The sequence below is a fragment of the Bactrocera neohumeralis genome, chromosome 3 (genome assembly GCF_024586455.1).
Source record: "Bactrocera neohumeralis isolate Rockhampton chromosome 3, APGP_CSIRO_Bneo_wtdbg2-racon-allhic-juicebox.fasta_v2, whole genome shotgun sequence".
NCBI classification, from domain to species: Eukaryota; Metazoa; Arthropoda; class Insecta; order Diptera; family Tephritidae; genus Bactrocera; species Bactrocera neohumeralis.
The window spans coordinates 76095340-76120401 of NC_065920.1; the positions used below are offsets into that span (position 1 = coordinate 76095340).

A 25062-nucleotide genomic window follows, 5' to 3' on the forward strand; every position below is an offset into this window, starting at 1 on the left:
GTCGTTTCGTTTTCGGCAAAACTGTCAACAGCTTAAGTGCCCTATAATTGATTAATTGCCAGACACATTTGTAGAAAATCGTGATTTGGTGCTAATTAACTTTCATCGACGCATTCTGCGTTAATCCGCCCAGTTTGCATATTTAGATTTACTCTAAATCGATAAGAAAAATAATTTATTGACTTGAAATTTATAGAGACGGGCTCACGCATGCGCCGATGCTAACATGTTATTTAATTTTTTTCGATTATATGGTTTGTGGTTTGACGCATCTTTGAAGGCGGCTAATTTACACGATCCTTTAACAATAAGAAATTAAAATTTGTCACGATTTACGATACAAAGACCTTAAAAAACTATAATAAACTCGCTTTTTGCGTGTGCGTTTCATTTTAATTTTACTTTTCCTTAAAACATTTACATTCTCTTAAAATTAATTGTTGCACAAGTTACAAAAATCAATACTTGTTTCATACATTTACTAAATAATTTCTTTCTTTCTTCTTGTTGATAACAGGTTTCTTAGAATTTCTTCTTGCATACAAGTCGCGAATCTGCATGAAAACTGTTATTCAATTACATTAAGCCGATTACGCCGATCGTGTGTACTTCACTTATATTGTGGTTGCGAATTCTTGTTTGTGTTGTTGTCATGTTTGTCACAAACTGTCGTGTTCACGCTGCACGCCATAAAACCAATGGAGATTGATTACCCATATACACATACATACGTATGTAAATAATTGGCCATTAGCACCTGAAGTACAATGACCTTTACCATAATTTTCTTACCATTCAGTGACCCATTTCGACTAAAAAAGCTATTTTATTTTAGGAATAAGAGAAAACACATCACACAGCTCTAAAAATTAGATTTTTTGCTGCCTTGGATATCTTAGCAAATTTCGATAGTTTCAAGTGTCCAGATGATGAATTTATTCATGAATATACGAGTATATTTGTACCAATTATCGACTTATTAATAATAAAATTTATTTTTCCAATCATGATTAGGTATCTCTGCCCTTTTTCGCGCATATAAGCTTCAAGCGATTCCTCTGTCCGACTCTATAATTTCCAGTTTTATTCAATAAAAATCTCATTTTGCATTTCAAAAGTAATTCACATGCGCTTCTCATAATTCGGTACAATCTTATTAAATTAATATTTTTAATTATTATTTCTCAATTTTATAAAATTATAGGAAATACAATTTCGTGTCCATATTTTCGGGTTGTATTAGCAATAGTGCTTTATAATTTTCTGAGGTGAACTCTACTACTGCATAGTAAATCAATAATCACCATATGTGACCTGGTGTACGGAAAGGAGGCTTAGGTGTCAAAAAATCAATTTTCACTTTTTAGTTGATTCGGATGGAAGATGAGATGCTTTTTCACGTGATAGAATCCAAAAAGTCATAACTTGTTTCGCACGTTAGCTCCCTTTTCGTAGACCAGGTCACATATGATGAGTGTAAATGACATGATTTACTAACTGCTAAATTACATTTCATCGAATCAAACAGCTTTAAGTTTTAGAAATGCACTCTCTGAATATTTAAATTCTTCATAAATAGAAACATGTATATTTAAATAAATATCAATAAGAAAACGATTAATTCTCCTGTCTTTTAGATATTTTTGTTTTAAAGTAACTTAAATTTAAAATATAAAGTTTTAATATCCTAGCTAGTAGTACGAACAAATTGGCTAAACAGAAAAAGAAGTTGAAATATTAAATTGAATTCATCGATAAATACCTTTCGATGTTTTTCTGGATGCATTAATTTTTTTGTTAACTAAGTTTAAAATTTCAATTTCCACTTCATCAACTTCACTTTCTGTTAGTTTATCCAATTTGTTCCCCAGCATACCGAAGAAATGTTCATATTTGTTATTGTTTGAAGATTGTGGTCCTTCATATTTCCTCTTCATTGCTTTTAGAACATCATTGAAGAGATCATCGTTACAACGTTTTTGTTTTGGTGTGGTGCGGAATATCTGATCATCTACTAACAGTTCTGATGTGTCCATTTTGGCGTTAGTGGTGGTACTGGATATTCAAAATTTACATTTTTCATTATTTTTTCACATATGTCTATAAACGACGTTTCGTCATACCTGATAGGATCCATTGTTTCTGTCAAAAACTCTAGACTCTCCATATACTTCCAAGTGTGTCCTGAACCGGATGGTTGATCTTCGGAAAGTTTCATCTTTCTATATTTGTCGCGCAGACTCTTCCACTTTACCTTACACTCTCTTGCTAAAAAAACAAAAATATTTTATTAGCTACTTCTAATTACATATAATTTTGATTAACATACCCGAAAGATTTACTTGATTGGCGATTTCCATCCAAACCCGCTCTTTATGCTTAAAGTCTTTATATTTTTCATCTCTTTTATCATAGAGACAAGGGTTGATTTCTACAATTTCTATTATTTTCTCAAAATTCTAAAGTAGTACAAAATCAAATTAAATATAAAACTAAACAATTTGTTAATAATACTTACATCCATTTTTACAAGCATTTGTTTTCTGCAGCTAACTTTACTTCTTAACACACTGTCAAATCGAGTTTTTTACCGCTCAGCGTTGCCGCAGCGTTTATTTGGGTATGCGCCGTACAAAATCTACAAATGAGCATGAACAATTTTGGACAGTGATTAGATATTGCCTCTTTTATTTAGGGACGGCGGTTATACAATACGTTTAAAAAAAATAAAATAACTGCTTCCGGAATCCGGATGTTGCTAAGAAAATATACGATTTCTGAATGAAAGTAATAAAATTCTAGCCAGACCAGACCAGACCTGTGCTGCTTTCCCCTCTTGCCCACCATCTGTGATCTACCATCTCCCCATTTTGCAAATGATAGCAAATTATTAACATTTTGCATTTTATTTGATTTGACCAAAACCCAACTTTTGCGCTAATTTTAATAGCTTTTATTCATTTTATGTAAACTCATACATATACTTATACTGAATTTCGTAATAATTTTGTTAGAGGACTAGCGCAGACGAGAATCAAGATATGTGAACGTCTCTTCGATATATGTATGTACATATAGCATATTTGTGTTAAAAAAGTCGTATACATAAAACTTATCAGAAAGAAAAGAGTTAAATTGCAATTAACAGAAATCATTTAAAACTCAACAAACATTTGAAAATTCTTTATACAATAACTATCCTCAAAACTTATAATGAAATATCTTTAGCATAATATGGCAATGTTGGGTTTACCCGCGAACGGTCAGCTGTTTGACCGTGAAATGCCAATAAAAATAAATAAAACACCACCTTTGGTAAAAGGCAATTAAAAGGATATTGAACACACATATGGAAGGGGTGGTTGAATGAATTCTACTAAATTTGGAAATTGTGTATACAAGAACAACGAATCACCCACCTGTTTTACTCCTAACTACTACCTTGTGAATTTTATTTTGTGAAATACGTAGACCGCACTTCGCTTACTTCGATTTTTCAAAAGAAAAATATTGACATCGAAATAACCAGAAAATTGCTCTCACTAGCATAGCAGGATCTAATACGTGCACACGTCCCTGGTAGAACCGAGTCCTACAGTAAGGGCGTTGGTGACCACGGTCACGGCACTGTTGTGGTCACAGCAACGCGTCGTTGTTGTTTATAATTTTCAAACAAATAAATCACCACCAAATAGCCAACAAGAGTGTGTGAGTTTTCATTTGCAGATCAACGTCCTGCAAGAAAAGTGCTAAAACTATTAATAATAAATTTATTAACGAAAAATATTTACTTAGCTGTTATATTTCGTTTTAAATCCAGTTGAAAGAAGAAATCAAACACTTGAGAATGGATCACAGTCCGTCGAACGCTACTTTGCCGGGTAAGCGCCAGCATCCGTCTACGATGCAGCGTAAAAAATCCGGCCCCAAATTTGAGCTTTCCGAAGCACAAAAAGCCGACATTAAGGAGGCTTTCGATCTATTCGATACGGAGTGCACCGGTTTTATAGAGGTCAAGGAGCTGAAGGTTGCAATTCGAGCGCTTGGTTTTGAGCCGAAGAAAGAGGAAATCAAACGAATGATTGCCGAAATCGATAAAGATGGCACTGGACGCATATCATTCAATGACTTCCTACAACTAATGACCATGAAAATGGCTGAGAAGGACACTAAGGAGGAAATATTAAAAGCATTTCGTCTGTTCGATGACGACGATACTGGCTCGATTTCCTTTAAAAATCTAAAACGCGTTGCACGCGAATTGGGCGAAACATTGACCGATGAGGAGTTGCGTGAAATGATTGATGAAGCTGATTTGGATCATGATGGTGTAGTGAATCAGGATGAGTTTTTGCGCATCATGAAAAAGACAAGTCTATATTAATTGTATATTTGTGGTTGTAGTGTAGCCCCAAATAGTGCTGTGCGTTGTTTATAATGGTCATAATGACTAGGCGGAAGGGTATACTATGTTTTTTATTCTATTTTTAATTTTTTGCTTTGTGTATTAAATATTTCACAATTTGTATTTTGTTTCCACAAATCTGAAATATTTATGTTATCATGATTTAATTTTAACTTATATAGAATGTTGCCATTCATACTTACAAATAATATAATAATAACTTTGAAATAGCTCTGCTGGACTTGCATATGTATACAAAACTGTTACTTATTGTTTATTTTTTTTATTGCTTTGTTAAAATGCTTTATTTCTCTATTAAATATATGAACTTGTGCATATTGCAGATGATTGAGAAGTTTTGTGTACATTTAATTTATAATACAAAACTGTGTATACGGTATTTTTAAGCGCGTTTCAGTGTCTTAAAGGTTTTTGCATTTACTTAAGGAGTACAGCGAAATAATTGTTTAACGATGCTGAAATTAATTTGAATCATTATGTGTAAGAGGCGCCCTCCGCTAAAAAAAAGAATAAAGAAAATAAAAATAGCCCGTTACTAAAGTATTAGAACGCTCTTCTAATTTAAAGTTCAATTAAGCGCTAAAATGCAGGAGCTTTCGATTACAATGCTTTAAAAATGTTTGTGAAATGCTGTGTTTAAATGTAAGCTTTTGTAATAGACGAATATTCATAAAAATGCACGGTACTTGAGAACTTTTCTTTGTCTAAAATTGCTTTCTGCCAGTATTTATTATTTAAAAATAAATATTTCTATGCACTTATACAAAATAAAATATTAATTCATGACTTAATATGTACAAAACATGAATAAAACAATCACAAAAGCGTTTTAAAGTTGCGTATTTTTATTTAGTGACAATATTTCGAAACAATCTTCAGACTATCATATGGCAATTAGATTTTAAAGGTGAATTCTCACTGGGTCATGATACTTTGAACTTATAGAACGAAAGCGAATGAATGGATCATTTTAGTCGAATTTCCAGAAAGATTGTATCACATTTCACTTTTTCAGTGGTATAAAGAAACTAATATAACCGCTTTTAAGACAACGAAACTAAACTAATTCAAATTCATTGCCACAAAAACACTAATTATTTTCAAGCTGAGTTTGACTGTAAAATATTAACTTTATTTCCAATTCAAACTTAAAACATTTGATTTCACTGATCAATTAAATGCGCGTCCAGTTTTGGAAGTTTTATGCGCTTATCACTTATACTAAAATCACCTGCCTCCTTCACTTTTCCAGTCGCTTGTGTGCTGTGAACAAAAGATTATTAGCTTTCACACTTTTTACTGAATTCAATGTTTTTACTTACATTGCTTTCAATACTTCTATTTTGGGTATATTTTTGGTATATGTCTTCACTCCTGCCGCCTCTAATTCGGCTAGCTCCTTTGGATGCAAGTGCTTTTTGTGATAACGACAGCTTGAACCGGTCGAAAATGTTTTATCGCAGAAGTCACAGGAAAATGGCTTGAGACCAGTGTGCGTTATTAGGTGACCTTTCAAATTTTTTGTCCGTTTAAATCTGCGTCCACAATAATCACATTTATACGGCATTTCATTCGAATGCACTCTACTGTGTAATTTCAGTGCTTTGGACGTCGTCAGTTCCAAGCCACATTCACCACAAACGTGTTTATCACCATGAATTTCCGCGTGTCTCTGTAAATATGTACATAATAATAAAATCTACAAAGTAACATAAAATATTTCACTACCTTCAAATAGAATTTTCGCGCAAAGCATTTGCCGCATTCTTTACACTCGAATGCGCCACGGCCTGTGTGTATGGCCATATGTTCCAGCAGCTTCTCTTTCGTCCGCACACTTTCGCCGCACTCTTCACAAATAAGTGAACCTTCACCTTCGTGCTCTGCTTTGATGTGATTTTCGGCATCTTTGGCTCTTTTAAATTTTCGCTCACAATGTGGACAGGGATAAATCTTCGGAGCGTGCATTTTTCTAAAATGTCGTTGCAACTCCTTTTTGTATTTGAAGAAACTTGAACAGCTCTTACATTGGTGTGGTGTTTCTGTTCCGTGTTTATTCTTCATATGCCACACATAATTTCTGTATTGAACAAAACGCTGGCTGCAGATATCACAGACGTAACTGCCCTCGTTTTGGTCATTATCGTAGGCAGTAGTACTATTTGAACTCACTTTAGGATTTGTTCTCTGCATATGTACCGTTTTCTTTTCCGCTACACGATATTCAGTGTCAGAAGAAAAAGTGTGGCTATTACTAGCACTACTGTCACTGTCCTCACTTGTTTCAGCATGTGCTTGCACATTTCTTGAGGCATTTCGTGCGAAGGGATCTTCAAATTCTACTTTGATTTCAGCTTCGAGATTTTTTACTATTGCCGGCGTCTCTTCCACTTCTTCATCTTTAATTTTTAATACTGGCACATCCGTTACGAATATTTGCTCGATTGCAGTTGGCGCTATATGATTAACCGTTTCAGCCAAAGTGTGCTGCACATAAGGTTCCAACTTGAATATGCCATATTTCTCATATATGTATTTGATATCAGTAATTGTAGTGTTAGCTGAATCTAGCAACTCTTGATACATTGCTTGCACCTTTGAAACATGATCCGCAAAATTTTTCATGTAGTTGATGAAAGTGTAGCATTCTGCACACAATAATACTGGAAGCTCGTCACTTGGTTTTATCTGTGAAATTAATATACTAGATCGGGTAATATTTTATCTTAAATCAACTATCCTTACTTGAATATGAAAGAATTTGTTTATAACATCGTCAAGGTGTTGCTGAGAAGAGGTTGGTTGTAGTCCCTCAATGAAAATATCGAAATAGTGGCCATCATATTTGCCGCATAAGCGACACCAGCGCTGCCATTCCTTTTTCGTTGCATAGTTTGGGCACTCCTTGGTAATATGTTCTCTAGACATTATTACTAAAGCGCCAACAAATTTATTATGTTTACTTATTTTATGTTTACAGGAATACTACTTTGGCATTAACACTGTTTTTATTGTGGAAAATGAAAGCAAAGAGTAAGTTAAAACGAATTAGTATAAATAAAGCTGGCTACCTACGTGTATTCGTCCGTTCTTGTCGTAGGACTTCGCCAGTAAAACTAGACATATAAGTTTCTTTTCGAATTATTATCTAATAAATATGTTGCATAATAATCATAACTATGGAAGTTGTGTGAAAACTGTTGAAGTGAAATAAAAAATAATGAAAAATTAAAACAAGTATGTAATAAATGCGTTTGTAGCCAGCTTTATGCAAAACTCACCCTACGAGGTAGCGTATGACTTTTTGCGATGGTTAATTTATTTGACAGTAGCATGGGTAATGATAAAATATATGAAAATTTAATTGACTCTTATAAGAGTTTCTGTTTGGACAATTATCGTTAAATAATAATTTTACTTAAATGGATTGGTAACATTCCTATTAGCAAATAAAATAATAAGCGACTTATAACCATAAAAATCTGCACTCAATGTGTTACCATTTAAAATTCACCAAGCAGTCATTGTGAATGTGTTAACCTTGCTACTTCTCAAGATTTAAAAAAAGGTTTAACGGTTTAATTGTACATGTTTTTATACTATGAATTGGGTATATTAAATTTGCATGAATTTTGTAACATCCAGAAGGAAGCGTCAGAGATCCCATAAAATATATGCAGTGGCTCAAACGCAAAAAGGAACACCGCACTCTGCTGCGAAGAGGACTTCCAATTTTAATTTATTATAGATATATGTACATATGTATGTAGTTACTGCGCAACCGAAGTTAACGTGTTTTTCTTGTTTTTTTTTAGTGTAAAAAATTACTTTTTTCAGAAATGACATGAGCTCACGCCTTTTAAAATCTACGGCGAAGTGTTTTACCAAAGGACCAATTAGTGGCTTAAAATTTAAAGCTGATTATGCCGAATACTGCCAGTTAGTAAGAATGTGTCGAAATTTTGACAAATGAATGTGGAATTTTGTTGTAAATCCGAATGCCAGCATTTTACCAAGCCTCAGAGCCAGGGCTGATCTAGTTCAATGGCTAGGTAAATGGAAAAACTTGTATTAACTAACAGCAGTTTGATTTATACTCCGTACATGGTTGTAGTCAGAATTGTGCCACTACAAAAACAACAATGTCCTGGTACAACATTAAGGATTCACTATTGTGTATTGACTTCATACAAGCACTAAAAACCGGAAATTCGGTACTATCGCCAACTCTCTTTCAAAGATGATTCTCTTTTGGAAGTGAGGTCCTATGAGTTAAGGAACCTCGAGTTGAATTATGAAACAAATATTTAAAGGGTATAAACTGGGTATTCCAGTCATATATGAACTTGTGCATATTGCAGATGATTGAGAAGTTTTGTGTACATTTAATTTAATTTGCAGTACAAAACTGTGTATACGGTATATTAAAGCGCGTTTCAGTGTATTAAAGGTTTTCGCAAATCTTGTATTTATCTGCATTTATTTAAGGAATATAGATAAATAATTGTTTAACGATGCTGAAATTAATTTGAATCTTTCATTATGTGTAAGAGTGCCCTCATCTAAAAAAAAAGAATAAAGAAAATAAAAATAGCCCGTTACTAGAGTATTAGAACGCTCTTCTAATTTAAAGTTCAATTAAGCACTAAAATGCAGAAGCTTTCGATTACAATGCTTTAAAATGTTTGTAAAATGCTGTGTTTAAATGCAAGCTTTTGTTATAGACGAATATTCATAAAAATGCACAGTACTTGAAATCTTTTCTTTGTCTAAAATTGCTTTCTGCCAGTATTTATTATTTAAATAAGTATTTCTATGCACTTTTACAAAACAAAATATTAATTCATGACTTAATATGTACAAAACATGAATAAAACAATCACAAAAGCGTTTTAAAATTGCGTATTTTTATTTAGTGATATTATTTTCGAAAAAATCTTCAGACTATTGTATGGAAATTAGATTTTAAAGGTGAATTCTCACTGGGTCATGATACTTTGAACATACAGAACGAAAGCGAATGAATGGATCATTTTAGTCAAATTTCCAGAAAGATTGTATCACATTTCACCTTTTCAGTGGTATAAAGAAACTAACCGCTTTTAAGACAACGAAACTAAACTGATTCAAATTCATTGCCACAAAACACTAATTATTTTCAAGCTGAGTTGGCTGTAAAATATTAACTTTATTTCCAATTCAAACTTAGAACACTTGATTTCACTGATCAATTAAATGCGCGTCCAGTTTTGGAAGTTTTATGCGCTTATCACTTATACTAAAATCACCTGCCTCCTTCACTTTTCCAGTCGCTTGTGTGCTGTGAACAAAAGATTATTAGCTTTCACACTTTTTACTGAATTCAATGTTTTTACTTACATTGCTTTCAATACTTCTATTTTGGGTATATTTTTGGTATATGCCTTCACTCCTGCCGCCTCTAATTCGGCCAGTTCCTTTGGATGCAAGTGCTTTTTGTGATAACGACAGCTTGAACTGGTCGAAAATGTTTTATCGCAGAAGTCACAGGAAAATGGCTTGAGACCAGTGTGCGTTATCAAGTGACGTTTCAAATTCTTTGTACGTTTGAATCTGCGTCCACAATAATCACATTTATACGGCATTTCATTCGAATGCACTCTACTGTGTAATTTCAGTGCTTTGGACGTCGTCAGTTCTAAACCACATTCCCCACAAACATGTTTATCACCATGAATTTCCGCGTGTATCTGTAAATATGCACATAATAATAAAATCTACAAAGTAACATAAAATATTTCACTACCTTCAAATAGAATTTTCGCGCAAAGCATTTGCCGCATTCTTTACACTCGAATGCGCCACGGCCTGTGTGTATGGCCATATGTTCCAGCAGCTTCTCTTTCGTCCGCACACTTTCGCCGCACTCTTCACAAATAAGTGAACCTTCACCTTCGTGCTCTGCTTTGATGTGATTTTCGGCATCTTTGGCTCTTTTAAATTTTCGCTCACAATGTGGACAGGGATAAATCTTTGGAGCGTGCATTTTTCTAAAATGTCGTTGCAACTCCTTTTTGTATTTGAAGAAACTTGAACAGCTCTTACATTGGTGTGGTGTTTCTGTTCCGTGTTTATACTTCATATGACACACATAATTTCTGTATTGAACAAAGCGCTGGTTGCAGATATCACAGACATAACTGCCCTCGTTTTGGTCATTATCACAAGCAGTAGTACTATTTGAACTCACTTTAGGATTTGTTCTCTGCGTATGTACCGTTTTCTTTTCCGCTGCTCGATATTCAGTGTCAGAAGAAAAAGTGTGGCTATTACTAGCACTACTGTCACTGTCCTCACTTGTTTCAGCATGTGCTTGCCCATTTCTTGAGGCATTTCGTGCGAAGGGATCTTCAAATTCTACTTTGATTTCAGCTTCGAGATTTTTTACTATTGCCGGCGTCTCTTCCACTTCTTCATCTTTAATTTTTAATACTGGCACATCCGTTACGAATATTTGCTCGATTGCAGTTGGCGCTATATGATTAACCGTTTCAGCCAAAGTGTGCTGCACATAAGGTTCCAACTTGAATATGCCATATTTCTCATATATGTATTTGATATCAGTAATTGTAGTGTTAGCTGAATCTAGCAACTCTTGATACATTGCTTGCACCTTTGAAACATGATCCGCGAAATTTTTCATGTAGTTGATGAAAGTGTAGCATTCTGCACACAATAATACTGGAAGCTCGTCACTTGGTTTTATCTGTGCAAATAATATACTAGATCGGGTGATATTTTATCTTAAATCAACTATCCTTACTTGTATATGAAAGAATTTGTTTATAGCATCGTCAAGGTGTTGCTGAGCATCGTCAAGGTATTCAATGAAAATATCAAAATAGTGGCCATCATATTTGCCGCATAGGCGACACCAGCGCTGCCATTCCTTTTTCGTTGCATCGTTTTGGCACTCCTTGGTAATATGTTCTCTAGACATTATTACTAAAGCGCCAACAAATTTATTAGGTAAATGTTCAGCAGAGCGGCTTTTCCGAAAACGTGCACCAATTTTCACGGGAAATGTCTTAAAATACTCGTTTTTAATTCCGATTCACGAATATGGGGTTGTGTTTACTTTAGTAAATCATTTTCACTGCTTATTCCTCTTAAATGCGTGCACGGATTTTTTTAAATTTATATAGCACGGATAGCCAATGAATTAAACTTTGGTTTAAATGTAAATTTATTGTTAAATGTTAATTTGTTTTTTAGATATAAGTAAGCAAAAAACGCACATTTTCACATTTGCTCAAACAATGGCTCTCTTCTTTTGAAGTTTTTGTTGCACTGCTTGCAAAAAATTTAACCAATTTAACACACATACACTCTTTGAAATATATTTAATTGAATTAATGATAAATTATGGATTTTAAGTTGCAATTTTATATACAATTAATAAAACAACAATACGTGTTATACTGTTCCTTGAAATGTAAGCAAAATTACTGAATATGAACTGTCAAACGACGAAGAAAATAAGCACAACAGGAAGACAGTAATAACCCAACGAATCAAAATGGTAGGTCTTATATACATTTGGGTTACTTTACATAGGACTCGTTTCGGATCGAAGGTTGAAAGTATTAACAAAATACGTCCATATAACGAAAATTTGGAATAAAAAATCGCGCGATCGTATGCGTGGGTATGATTTTGCAGGATATTTACGCTATAAATGGCATCACTATTCGAAATTCAATTGGGTATTAGTGATACAAGCAGCGATCGGTTTCGAAATATCGATATTCTCGATATTCGAGACTAAACAAGAATTGATAAAAATGAGAGACTCATAATAGAAAAATAATAATAATTGGAAAATTTAGACATTTATTATGTTTACTTATTTTATGTTTACAGGCATTAACACTGTTTTTATTGTGGAAAATGAAAGCAAAGAGTAAGTTAAAACGAATTAGTATAAATAAAGCTGGCTACCTACGTGTGTCATATTCGTCCGTTCTTGTCGTAGGACTTCGCCAGTATAACTAGACATATTAGTTTCTTTTCGAATTATTATCTAATAAATATGTTGCATAATAATCATAACTTTGGAAGTTGTGTGAAAACTGTTGAAGTGAAATAAAAAATAATGAAAAATTAAAACAAGTATGTAATAAATGCGTTTGTAGCCAGCTTTATGCAAAACTCACCCTGCGAGTAGCGTATGACTTTTTGCGATGGTGAATTTATTTGACAGTAGCTTTGGGTAATGATAAAATATATGAAAATTTAATTGACTCTTATAAGAGTTTCTGTTTAGACAATTATCGTTAGATAATAATTTTACTTAAATGGATTGGTAACATTCCTATTAGCAAATAAAATAATAAGCGACTTATAACCATAAAAATCTGCACTCAATGTGTTACCATTTAAAATTCACCAAGCAGTCATTGTGAATGTGTTAACCTTGCTACTTCTCAAGATTTAAAAAAAGGTTTAACGGTTTAATTGTACATGTTTTTATACTATGAATTGGGTATATTAAATTTGCATGAATTTTGTAACATCCAGAAGGAAGCGTCAGAGATCCCATAAAATATATGCAGTGGCTCAAACGCAAAAAGGAACACCGCACTCTGCTGCGAAGAGGACTTCCAATTTTAATTTATTATAGATATATGTATGTACATATGTATGTAGATACTGCGCAACCGAAGTTAACGTGTTTTTCTTGTTTTTTTTAGTGTAAATAATTACTTTTTTCAGAAATGGCATGAGCTCACGCCTTTTAAAATCTACGGCGAAGTATTTTACCAAAGGACCAAGTAGTGGCTTAAAAGTTAAAGCTGATTATGCCGAATACTGCCAGTTAGTAAGAATGTGTCGAAATTTTGACAAATGAAAGTGAAATTTTGTTGTGGTAAATCCGAATGCCAGCATTTTACCAAGCCTCAGAGCTAGGGCTGATCTAGTTCAATGGCTAGGTAAATGGAAAAACTTGTATTTACTAACAGCAGTTTGATTTATACTCCGTACATGGTTGTAGTCAGAATTGTGCCACTACAAAAACAACAATGTCCAGGTACAACATTAAGGATTCACTATTGTGTATTGACTTCATACAAGCACTAAAAGCCGGAAATTCGGTACTATCGCCAACTCTCTTTCAAGGATGATTCTCTTTTGGAAGTGAGGTCCTATGAGTAAAGGAACCTCGAGTTGAATTATGAAATAAATATTTAAAGGGTATTACCTAAGTATTCCAGTAATTCTTTACCTTAATACAAATTTTTCCTAGTTTTCAAGAAATGTCAAACAATTTGAATATACAGGGAGTTTTGAAATTTCTTTTATTTATTTCTTCAAACTAAAATTATTACAGGTTCTAATACAATTCGTCACATTAAACGCTAAATTCGTCTGCTAATGAAATTCTTCTTTAATTTCTTCGCTACGGAAAGCGGAAAATTTTATAATTAAAAAATTCTAATTAAAACTAATTATGAAAAACATAAAAACATACACATAAGTATATAGCTACAGCTGCGTACTATGTTTCGGAAATAATTTAACTGTAAGTAATTATAAAATTATATTTAGTGAACAGGAAACACATAGTAAATTGCCTTATACATAACAAAATCCATGATTTTTACTAACAAAACTAGTAAACGCTTAACTAATATACCATAAAAAATACCTAAAAATTACACAAAACATGGAAATGAACGATTGAGAAATGTACTCGAAAATTAACAAAAATCGTGTAAATCTTTTGAGTTAAGATCCTAAGAAATTTTGCCGTTAAGTCAAGCTACGAAAAATAACACAAACAAATATCAACTTAAACATGCTAAGAAATTATGTTAACACAACGCATAACGGTATACTATTTTAAATGGATGTTTGTAGATCACTTCGCGCGCGGTTTTAATATTCAGCTCCACGCTAGTTCCAACTCGCTTCGCCTATGATTTCGCGAGCTTTTCGTTTTTTATTGGTTGCATTATGCACTCTCTTCCTCGTTTTAGACGTTCCAGACTTCGCTCCAAATCAATTTCTTCCACCTTTCACACAAATGGCCCCGCAAAGTAGATTTTTCGCTTGCTCGGTAGCGGCTTAGTGCTCAAACCGGAACCCTCGATGAATTTCTCAAAGTTGGCTAAATTTTTCTTAATTTTCTTTGCCTTGGCATGGTTATGCGCAATCCCAGGCGAGAGCGCAACCAGCGGCGAGCTTTCACCGAACATGGGAAAGTTCACGGCCTCACAAATGGCAGCATTTAAAGCGGCGACATTGTCGAGTTTTTTTGGCTCAGCACGTTGTGTTGAGAGTTTAATATTTGTCGGCAGTGGTTTCGTCGTATCGACGACACTTATTTCACTTTTCTCCTCGGCACTCTCATTATCTTGCTCGCTGTTGTCGGCGTTTAGTTCCTCCGGTTTATCACTGATGAGCGAGAACTCCTCATCCAAGTTGTATTCGTCGGCTGCTGTGACCAAACTCTCACCATCTTCGTGTATGCCGGCGAGCATGGTGCCGTTGGTGAGCGAGTCGCTCACCTTGTGTAGTTCAGGTTGTTGTGAGGCGGTCTTGCCATACTCGGCATCCAAATTGTACCAATCGAACTCTGCTTGAATGGGCATATTCGGCGTAGTGCTGACGCCCAGCTGCAGCGGCGATTTGTTTGCGGCCACCGTCTTAACAGGAGTGGCGAAGCTCAGTCGTGCCGTAGGTGTTGTTGGTGAACTGGGTAAGCTCATGCGCTTATTGATTTCGGCGAGTATGTTGGGCATATGTTTGCGTTTGTATTGCAACGGACTGGGTGTGTGTAAGTGCAGTTTAAGCGCGCTATTATCCGGACGATTGGCGGACTTTATGGGTGTGTTCACTGTGGATTTGGTAATTGCCTTGGGTGTTCCATCCAAATTGTTAGAGGTGATCTGTTGCTTTGTGGCTGTGGCCGTATTTAATATGGTCGCATTACGCGCATTTTGCAACTTCATATTAGGCGTCTCTACTTTGGGCGACATCACCAGGTAATCTGGAGAGGGCAAATTGTGCTTTTGTGTGGGCTGTTGTTGTGGCATTTTCGTCTGCTTTGGCGCTATAATGGCCGCCACATTTGGTAGCTTTGGTACATCGGCGAAAATCTCGTCGATTTCATCAGTCTTTTGTGAGACAGCGAATGTCTCATCGGAGGCGACTGTCGATACTTCGACATCGAGTTCGGAGATGGGCGCTTCCAGCGCAGAGTTTGACTCTAAATCAGCTTCCGATTCAGGTGCCTTGTGTATGTCGGCCACTATTTGCACACTCGTTATGCCCATATTCACCTCCGAAATGGAGCAGTAGTCCGGCTCAACTACGGCGTGCCCTTCCTGGTGGAGATGCTCGTCAGGCAACTCATCAAGTTGTTGTAGTGATTTTTTAAACTTTAATAAATTTGCTGGTTTCGGTGGCAAGGCTGGCGGTGTTTTTGGTACTTTTGTATCTACGACTGCTGTAGTACTTGTAGCATTAATCGCGGCCGACTTGGTTGCGGACTCCATGTCCACATAAAGATTTGAGGAATTATGCTCGGATCCAATCGGTTCGTATTCGTTGCTATAAATACTCTCGTAGTTTAGCGTTTCGAGACGTTCGTGCTCGCTCACTTCGGCAAGCATCCCGCCTCGAGCAATGGTGCCGGCTACGACGGCGGCTGCTTTAGCGGATGCTGCTTGCTGTGCTGCTTGTGGGTAGTAACTCATTGGATGATATTGCGCTAGGCTTGAGATCATGGCTTCGTTTGTATCTTGCGTGTCCTGTGTGTTGTCGTCGTCATTGGCATCTTCGTCCTCCTCGTCATGCTCATCGTTGCGTGGCACATGCACCATGCTATTCTTAGTTGAGAAATGTACACGCTTCCGTGTCAAAGTGCCATTACGAGATGGCTGCCCATCACTGGAGCGACTATTGCTACGTGAACTACGTCGTCCACTCAGCGAGCTGCGACGTGGCAAGTTGGCGGTGGAGGTGGCATTGCTGTAGCTAACCTGAAGATTTTGAGCTGTCGTTTGGTTATTTCGCTCGGCTACCGGCTCTTCCATGGACTGTTGCAATAGTATTTGATTAACGCATTCGAGCACCGGGTTGACCGCACCATTGGCATATGATTTGGGTACCACTGCAGTTGTTGTGATTTCCTCTTGATCGGAGGCACTAGCATACCAATCGTCGGTGGAGGTCTCATAGACTTGTTTCGGCGAAGCCTCAGAAAATTCGGTGGAGCGACGCATCACAATCTTAATACTGCGTCCACCGACTTCTTCTGGTTCTTCGAAGTCATCATCCTGTGTGGGTGAAAATATGCCGTCGTCTTCTTCAATCTGCGGTGTCGGTGCTTTGGCGCTATGCTTGCTGCAACTGCTGTTGCTGCTCTTACTGCTAACACTACTCTTGCAGCTCAGTCGTGAAGCCGGTCGTACTATACTCTCCATACCGCTTTGTTCCGACTCGCGCTCACTTTCGCCCTTCACGCCGTGCATACGTTCGATGGTGCGCGAATACATATTGAGCTTTTCATAGCTGGTTTGCGAGTCATCGCGACTGATTGTGCTCGTGTTCTCCTCCGAATTGTTATCCAACGCCGGATCGTCAATATTCATCGCACGCGAGCGCATATAATCGCGGAAAGTGCCGGAGGTGCGTTTGCTGGTGTAGCGTACACTGCGCCGGGCTCCGTAAAACGACGATGAGACTGTATCATCACTCGATGAGCCGTGCTCAGTGGTGTGGTCAACTAGCATGAAAGCAACCAAATTGTAACATTACAGCAATACTAAAAACTCCATGAATGTACTCACCACTTTTTCTTGTACCATCCTTTGACGTATTCTGTGTCCAGCCCTCATTTAGATCAATGTCATAGAATTGCTTCTTGCAATTAATGCATTGCAAAGCTTCGAGTACTAAACAGTCTTCCAGCAATTTTTGGTCGCTGTACGCCGCAGGCGACGCAGTACGACGCTCCAGCACAGCTTCCTTCGTTTTTCCGCTACGCTCTTCCTCCACCTCCACCTCACCTTCGGTCTCCGGTTCGCCATCCTCAACCACACCTTCGTCTCGTGCATTCTCACCCTCCGATTCAGTGTATTTCGTCAGTCGCTTACGCAATGCGCGATTTTGTTGCACCAATCGACAGATTTCCACGTCTTTCTCGAAGAGTCGCTGATTGACGGCCTTCATATCCTTTTTCAGCTTCGACTCGAAGCACAGCAGCGATTTCGCCACGCAGGCGAGCTCTTCGCCGCGGCGTCGCTTCTCCTTGGCCAGTTCGCGTTGCAACAGCTTCGTCTGCTGTTCATAATGTGAGATCATTGCGATAAGCTTGCGTCGTTGCGCGCGCTCCGGCGTTAGCTGAAGCGTGTTGGTGGCATCCGTGCTTGATTCAGCTGTATTTGCGTTTGGTGACGTTTTTCGACGTTCGCACAGCTGTGCGCAATCGCCGGACGATGAGGCGGACGATGTGCGTTGCAGGTCGATGGATTTCAGTGACACCGAAGCAGTCTTCGAGGAGAGTGTCGATGAGGCGGATGAGTTGTTCGACGAGGAGTAGTCGGAAACCTGCGTAAAACGAGAGAACAGAGTTGTTATTCATTAAACTTTGTAACATTATATCTAGGAAATAATAACTGGTTTTCTGACCCTGTTTAGGGTTCAACATAAGTATAGTAATATATATAAATAAATCTACTTTTTATGGCTTGCTTCATTATTATTAATATCTATTGTTGTCATAAAACCCGCCAATAACCCTGACTATCCATCAAACTATGCCTTGCCCTGTCATCCTTTCGCATCTCCTCGCTATTGTCCACAGCAACTAGCGAGAATGTGAACACATGGCATGAGTGCATGACGCCTCTTATCAGCGTTAGTAGTGGGCAATACCGAGTACCAAATTGCTTTTGTGCGCCCACGCTGCATTTTATCGGGAAATCAGATTAATTCGCACCGGAGGTGTAAGTGATTTATTTATGGCGCTTTTAAGTGCTATACACAGTATTTGCTGTCACTCATTAATGGTTGAGTGCTTGTTCCGAGTATCAATACCGCTCTAAATATTTATATTCCTACATATGTAATATTGGAAATATACTCGTAATGAAATATTTGTTATTGCAGACATATGTTGTCATTTATATTAATAGATCTGTCACACGTTTGGAGCATGTGAAATCTTATCGAACTGAGAATTGTTGCATTGAAACACCCACATGTGGAAATATTTGAATAACTTGGTGTTGTGTACTTTGACAAAGGTCCAGACCGTCAAGTATTTAATTTTCATAAAATAAATTTAACTGAAAGAGTCTTTCGGGAATGAACCTTAATCCTAATCCTAGTACCTAGTCTTCTTCTCATTGCGGGACTATGAGCAGGAGTTATGACAGCTTTACCTCTCCTTCTCACATGGTTTAACAACCCTTAGCACATTACGGCTGCCTCTAGAGAGTTTCCTGAACAAATCGAAAAACGGCCTGTACTGATCAACAGAGAGGGCTTCGTTTTTCATCAGGAAAACACTAAACCACACACATCTTTGATGACTCGGCAAAAACTGGGCGAGCTTGGCTGGGAAGCTTTGATGCATCTACCATATAACCCTGATCTTGCACGATCAGACTACCATTTGTTTCGGTCAATGCAGAACTCCCTTAATGGAGTAAAATTGGCTTCAAGAGAAGCCTGTGAAAATTACTTGTCATCGAGAAACCAGAAAAGTTTGAAACTGATGGAATAATGCTTTTAGCGCAAAAATGTCAAAAAGTGGTCGACCAAAATGGTACATATTTGGTTCATTAAAGTTCATTATAAATATAAAAAAAAATAACTTGAAGTTTGATTAGAAAAACGAAAAGACTTTTTCGACCAACCAATATAAAAGGCGGCTTAGATCGGGTCGGGTCTACGGACCCGGATTTTTAACCGGCCAACGACTGTCAAATCGGTATGACTCCGCCAAATTACTTCAGAAAAGTTTTCTGCCACTACAGCAACCTTAAAGCATAGCGCCGGAGCTGTGACCTTGCTTTCAAGGACAGATCAGAATATTGTTACCTAGTTTGCGTCTAATAAAGCTTAAAATGTGTGACATGCAGTTTATAATAATTAATTAATTTATAGTATGTGTTACACAACTTTCATTTATGGCCTCTAGAGTATCATTCAAATTAAAAATGTTTATCATCACAAATGCAATATTTCATTATAATCTTATCGAAGGGAATGTAGATGTTTCTTTTACAATTCCCGGAAGTTACAACAAAAAGTGCTTGTAAATATGAAAGTTCTTAATTTACCCAAGGGGAATAACTACAGAAATATACCATATACTCGTATAAGTAAATATGTATAATGCATTGGATGATGTTTGATGTTAACTATTAAAGGTGTTAAGATGCCTCAGAACGGCTTATGAATATTACGTTGAACTTTTTTCGGAAAGAAACGCATTCTAAGGTTTCCCAAGACTTGACTACTTTTAGCAAAGGCTTTTCCACGCTGATCGGAAAATTGTAGCGTTGTAAGTTGGGACTGATTTCCATAGAAATGGATTCATTATAATACCGAATATATGTGGAAATAACCAAATATACAACAATTACTCTATGTATTTCTTATTTTTGCAGAAAAAGCCTCAACTCCACTAAAATCTGTCATTTGGTAGAAAGATCGTTTGAGTAAGGTATAATACATCAACAAGAACAATAGTTTCATGGGTTGTTCAGTAATAGAAATAATCCTAATCGATTCAAGACTGGAATGTCTTTAGTCCTTTCGGTGGAGAACACCTTACTGCACTGGCTGTTGTTGGGTTGTTCAATGAGGGATGTGACTGTTATGCTGTCACATATAATGAAATTATGAATTATTATGAATACGAAGACAGTTTTAGAATTCTTTTGAGCCATGAAGGTGATTCTTTCGAGATATATTTTTATTTTCACCTAAATGAGCATATTTTTTTCGTTGAGAAAAGTTTAGCACAAATCAAGAATTCGGTATACCATATTATTAGTAATGAGTTAATCATAGATAACTACTAGGTTGTACTTATATAATGTACCTATCAGACTGGTCCATATAAACTACTTGAGCAAACCAACTTTTTTTCTTAGATTGGTACAACCTTCTTTTTAATGTTCGTGTGAAGGTTTTGTGTTTGTCAGATATTGGTTAACGATGCGTAAATTTAGTCTTTCATATGTATATTGGATCCATGGACTCATGGTGAGTTCCCTGAAGCGGATATTTCAATTCCGAAAACAAAAAATAGTTACAAGGACTTTCGATTCTGTTTGCTCGCTGCTCCATATACAATCCGTGGCAAATTGGATCTTGTTCTAAATTGTTTGAATTGATGTTTTAAATATATTAGTTCGACGAAATGTCTAAACAATTTAGCCAAATAGTGTGTTGATCTCTAATTTACTTGGTTTTTAAAAGCAAAACAAATCGTATTGGAAGTTTAGTGATTTTCGAAGAAATTTTTTGATCTGAGGAAGCCATTGAAGATATCAAACGCCTTGCTAATGGCACTTCAAGTGAAGAGAGTAGTCTGTCTTCTGTAATTTTTTTTTATTTTATTCATCATTTTATCATGGCAAGATAAACGCAAGAACAATGTTTACAAATTATTCGTTTTTATAATTAAAATAATCGTTCTCCGAGTGCAATTTTCGTGCGCTGTTGCCATTTTATGGTCGTAATAATCGTCCACCTGTGCTCGCTATTCGTCGAATTGTTGAAGATTTCGAGCGTATATTTTCTTTATATAATTTTCAGATGCCAACAAGGCAAAGAATAGCTCTAAGTGAGGCAAATATGGTTACCATTCAGGCAAGTGTTGCTGGAGACCACGATTTGTCGATTTCAAGCCGTTCTCGAGAATTGGGACTATCTCAAACCATAACCTGGCGGATTTTCAGATATGATTTGGGCTTGCATCTGTAAAAAATTGTTCTTACTCAAGAACTGAAGCCATTGCACTACCATAAACGTCTTGAATTTACTGATTTTGTCTTGGATTTAACTTCAAAACGAAAACGATTGTTTTAAGAAAATCGTCTTCTCCGATGAGGCTCAATTTCATTTGAGTAGTGGCGGTAAATAAACCAGACTGTCGATTCTGGTGTGAAATTATCCAGAAATTATTCATGAAAATCCATTACATCCACCGAAATTGACACTTTGATGTAGTTTTTGGTCTGGTGGAATCATCGATCCGTACTTCTTTTGAAATGAAGCTGGTTACCCCGTTACTGTTAACAGAGAGCGGTATAGATCGATGATAAACAACTTTTTATGCCCGTTATTTTAAGAAATGGTCCCAACAAGACGATGCTATGTGCCACACAGTATTTGCAACAACCGAATTATTGCGAGAAATGTTTGGAGATTCGATTATTTCAAGAAATTATGATATTAATTGGCTTCTAAGAAGTTGTGATTTACGCCACTAGACTACTTCTTGTGGGGTTAATTGAGGTTATTGGTCTTTAGCAATAGACCAGATTCTCTTCAAGTCAATATTGGACGTGCAAGAAGTGTGTTTTTTTCAAGAAATCATATCACTCTTATTGGAATAACCTATACATATGGTATCTAAATGATCATAGCTTTGGTGCAACCGAAGTTAACGTGGTTTTTTTGTTTTAGCCTGAAAAAGATTCTCAAAAATGCACTTCCGGTTAAGTCGCTGACATTTGTTAGATTATCAGATATTCAAAAAAGCTTGTGTCTAGACTTATCAGAATAAATCAGTTATAAACATTAGGTATTTATTTTTGTTTGATTGAACGGCTTTGATCAGCTTCTTGGCATTTCTTCCAAAGGAGTCGGTTACGTCGGATAGAGAGTAGAGCAAGAACGCGTTAAGCACAGAGTTTTGCAAAAAGTTACTCTTTTTATACTCAATTTTGAGAATTAATTAATGAATGTGTAGTTCTTTCACAATCCATTATCAAAAATAGGCCCAACATTTGATGATGAAATTAGACGATCGCCTCAAAGTAGTATTGAAACGTCTGGCCTTACACTCAAAACAGATTAAACACTTCAAATAAACACAAAAAATGCATTATGCAGTATAATATCTTTTAAATTTCAGTGTCACTAAGTCAGCTCACCCTTACTCCTTCCCCTGTTCCTCAAATGCTCAACGCGAATAAACAAATTCGCTTCCCTACTCTTCCATGCAGCTACTAGACATTCTTTATCACCAAAGGTAATCCAGCGTGATCAACCCTTTTTACAATAACAAAAACATACCTTGCAAACAAAAGTTTTCAATTAAAATTATTTCGCAATGCAATTAACACTATGTACATATGTCACTGAAAACGCTTTGGGAAGTAGACAAATAGCAGACACTTGTCACTTTCGTCCAATTTACTCACATGCGACAGCCAATGTAACTTCATGTTTGCTTTAATGTCTGCTAATATTATTAAACAATTTATAATTAACAAAATTACTAGACGTCATAGTAAAAGCAACACATACGCCGATAAATATGTATAAACAATAGTCAGCGTTGACGGCGAGCGAAATACTGAAAGCGAGTGAAACCTTCAAAGCAATATCAGTGCCGCTGATCTGGGAATGCAGCGCCAGCAGGCGGCAAACGCTGCGACAAAATCTGATAAGGCACACAGACAACACACATACAGAGTATGCATTCGTATATGTGTATGTGTATGCGTGTGCATGTGTGTGCGTGTGCTTTCGCTTTGAAACTAAGTCATTGGCAATATACGCTGATGGCTGATAAGCGCTTGTGATAAGCAACCAAGCTGAAGGGCGCGAGTAACGGACATTGTGAAATTTGCTTTTTTTGTTGTTTTGATACTTTTTTATTTTGTTTTGCCTAGCGCTAAATCGTTTCACTGACGTCACGACTTTTATAGCAGCAACCAAAGTATTTTTTTTTATAAAACTAAAGCCAAAGCGCATAACGGTCAAGCAAAGTCAAGCGTGACGTTTCAGTCGGCGTGTGTAGTGACAGTGCGAAAGCCAGCGGCAAATAATTTAATAAATTCAAATCAGTGTGCTCGACTGAGTAATAACGCCATAAATGCGTTGCAGGAGCCACTACTGTGCGAAGGTGTCAAAATTTTCACACACGCACGCACACTTGTGAATTTTTGTTTATACTCGTATGTATGTTTGGGCAAATATTTGTGTGTGACAATTTGTTATTTACGATGTTTGTATATTTTTGGCATTACCACCCTGCAGTTTGTATAAATTTGGCGTTATCGCTGCGCTAATGAAGTCATTAACGCTTGAATGTGAAAAATTTGTAAATATTTTCGATTTGAAAGCGTTTTTTGGCTACCGTAAATGCGCGAAACGGCGATATGCCCAAATCATGCAAATAATTAATATGGCAGCTGGGAGTCTTTTGTTGAAATGTAATTAGTGATAATGAAATATATTAATTATTGCTGTGATTTATTAAGAAAAGCTTTTAAAAAATGCTTCTAAAATTATTTTAAAAAAATTAAAATTTAAAAATTAATGTTTTTGTGCGAAACAATTAAAATAAATTAAGGAATTCAAAAATAAAAAAAGTTTTTAAAGATGCTAAAAAATTCTAAAAAATATAAAATTAAAAATTAATGTTTTTAAGTAAAATTTAAGTAAATTAAAGTATATTAATTTTTTTTAATTACAATTTAATTATTTTAGTTAAAAAAAAGTAATTTCAAAATAACTTTTCATTACAATTGCAAAGATAAATTAATTATTTGATTTCTTTATTTAATATATGTAAACACTTATTGTAATTAAAACAGTATACTTCAAAATTCAATCTAAAAAATATAAAAAGTTTAATAATAAAAAAAATATATACAATATTTAAAAAAAGATTAGATTGAATTAAAAATTAATTTTTTTTAAATTAAATTAAATAATTTTTTTTTCAATTTTTTTACATAATTTTGTTTTAGTTATTACATTGTTTACATTTTTAAATTGAAATTTGAAGTATACTGTTTTAATTACAATAAATTTAAATTTTTTAAAGTAAAATAAATAAAGTACCTACATTTTGTAAAAAAAATACTGACATACATATATTTTTTCTTAATTTTTTTTTAATTATTAATAAGTAATAGTATATTTTATTTACAAAATATTTGATTAAATTTTTTTGTTTATGTTTTTTTAATAGTTTTTTTTTTTAATTATTATTAATTAAAAAGTAATGAAAGGAAATAATTGTTAAATGAAATAAGTAACTGTATATTTTATTAAAAAAATATTTAATTTCATTCCTTTTTAATTAGTTATATGTAGTTAAACAAAATTTCTTTTGAAAAAATTTAATTAAATTTTTTTAAATAAAATATTCAATTTCTTAATAATAAATCAAGAAAATAATAAAAAATTAAAGAAAAATATTGAAATAGGTATTTTTAGATAAAATAACTAAAAGTATTATTAAAAAAAAATAAGTAACTGTATATTTTATTTAAAAAAATATTTTATTAATTTTATTTTTTCTATAATTTTGTACATAATTTCATTTTTATTTTTTAAACTTCTAATTTTTTTAGGTATTTATAAAAAGTAATAAAGGGTGAAAATTTAAA

General features: G+C 35.3%; 5 protein-coding genes across 9 annotated transcripts in view; 1 reads left to right on the plus strand and 4 right to left on the minus strand.

Annotated features, from left to right (window-relative positions):
- Positions 1 to 1059: 1059 nt before the first annotated feature.
- LOC126752243 (uncharacterized) lies at positions 1060 to 2621 on the minus strand. The gene is made up of 4 exons (XM_050462915.1): positions 2519 to 2621; positions 2330 to 2459; positions 2124 to 2268; positions 1060 to 2055 (listed from the first exon to the last, which is right to left on the minus strand). Exons 1-4 carry the CDS (start codon positions 2534 to 2536, stop codon positions 1749 to 1751), a joined length of 600 nt encoding a protein of 199 aa, XP_050318872.1. The 5' UTR covers positions 2537 to 2621; the 3' UTR covers positions 1060 to 1748.
- A 657-nt stretch (positions 2622 to 3278) lies between these two features.
- Positions 3279 to 4969, plus strand: LOC126752158 (uncharacterized). 2 transcript variants are annotated; one of them, XM_050462761.1, is made up of 2 exons: positions 3279 to 3708; positions 3821 to 4969. In XM_050462761.1, exon 2 carries the CDS (start codon positions 3848 to 3850, stop codon positions 4382 to 4384), a length of 537 nt encoding a protein of 178 aa, XP_050318718.1. In that variant the 5' UTR covers positions 3279 to 3708; positions 3821 to 3847; the 3' UTR covers positions 4385 to 4969. The 2 variants fall into 2 exon arrangements, with proteins under 2 accessions (XP_050318718.1, XP_050318717.1); XM_050462760.1 differs by having other exon boundaries at positions 3280 to 3708; positions 3796 to 4969.
- A 567-nt stretch (positions 4970 to 5536) lies between these two features.
- LOC126752154 (zinc finger protein OZF-like) lies at positions 5537 to 7446 on the minus strand. The gene is made up of 4 exons (XM_050462755.1): positions 7172 to 7446; positions 6155 to 7114; positions 5749 to 6098; positions 5537 to 5689 (listed from the first exon to the last, which is right to left on the minus strand). Exons 1-4 carry the CDS (start codon positions 7352 to 7354, stop codon positions 5590 to 5592), a joined length of 1593 nt encoding a protein of 530 aa, XP_050318712.1. The 5' UTR covers positions 7355 to 7446; the 3' UTR covers positions 5537 to 5589.
- Positions 7447 to 9594: 2148 nt separating this feature from the next.
- On the minus strand, positions 9595 to 11441 carry LOC126752155 (zinc finger protein 557-like). The gene is made up of 4 exons (XM_050462757.1): positions 11229 to 11441; positions 10212 to 11171; positions 9806 to 10155; positions 9595 to 9746 (listed from the first exon to the last, which is right to left on the minus strand). The coding sequence occupies exons 1-4, from the start codon at positions 11403 to 11405 to the stop codon at positions 9647 to 9649; spliced, it is 1587 nt and encodes a 528-aa protein (XP_050318714.1). The 5' UTR covers positions 11406 to 11441; the 3' UTR covers positions 9595 to 9646.
- A 2300-nt stretch (positions 11442 to 13741) lies between these two features.
- Positions 13742 to 25062, minus strand: part of LOC126752142 (platelet binding protein GspB-like) — a 101927-nt gene continuing 90606 nt past the window's right edge. For all 4 annotated transcript variants that reach the window (XM_050462733.1, XM_050462735.1, XM_050462736.1 and 1 more), the window contains 2 exons: positions 17263 to 18022; positions 13742 to 17198 (listed from right to left, as the gene is read on the minus strand). In XM_050462733.1, the coding sequence (XP_050318690.1) occupies positions 14485 to 17198; positions 17263 to 18022 (3474 nt within the window). In that variant the 3' untranslated portion in view covers positions 13742 to 14484. The remainder of the gene's footprint in view (positions 17199 to 17262; positions 18023 to 25062) is intronic.

Coding starts and splice junctions, on each gene's coding strand:
- LOC126752243 (XM_050462915.1), bottom strand. Junction 2,269..2,329: donor CAATCAAGTAAATCTTTCGG/GTATGTTAATCA, acceptor TTGTTTTTTTAG/CAAGAGAGTGTAAGGTAAAG. Junction 2,056..2,123: donor GAAACAATGGATCCTATCAG/GTATGACGAAAC, acceptor TTGAATATCCAG/TACCACCACTAACGCCAAAA.
- LOC126752158 (XM_050462761.1), top strand. CDS start 3,848: ATGGATCACAGTCCGTCGAACGCTACTTTGCCGGGTAAGCGCCAGCAT.
- LOC126752154 (XM_050462755.1), bottom strand. CDS start 7,354: ATGTCTAGAGAACATATTACCAAGGAGTGCCCAAACTATGCAACGAAA. Junction 7,115..7,171: donor ACAAATTCTTTCATATTCAA/GTAAGGATAGTT, acceptor TTAATTTCACAG/ATAAAACCAAGTGACGAGCT. Junction 6,099..6,154: donor CGCGAAAATTCTATTTGAAG/GTAGTGAAATAT, acceptor ACATATTTACAG/AGACACGCGGAAATTCATGG.
- LOC126752155 (XM_050462757.1), bottom strand. CDS start 11,405: ATGTCTAGAGAACATATTACCAAGGAGTGCCAAAACGATGCAACGAAA. Junction 11,172..11,228: donor ACAAATTCTTTCATATACAA/GTAAGGATAGTT, acceptor TTATTTGCACAG/ATAAAACCAAGTGACGAGCT. Junction 10,156..10,211: donor CGCGAAAATTCTATTTGAAG/GTAGTGAAATAT, acceptor GCATATTTACAG/ATACACGCGGAAATTCATGG.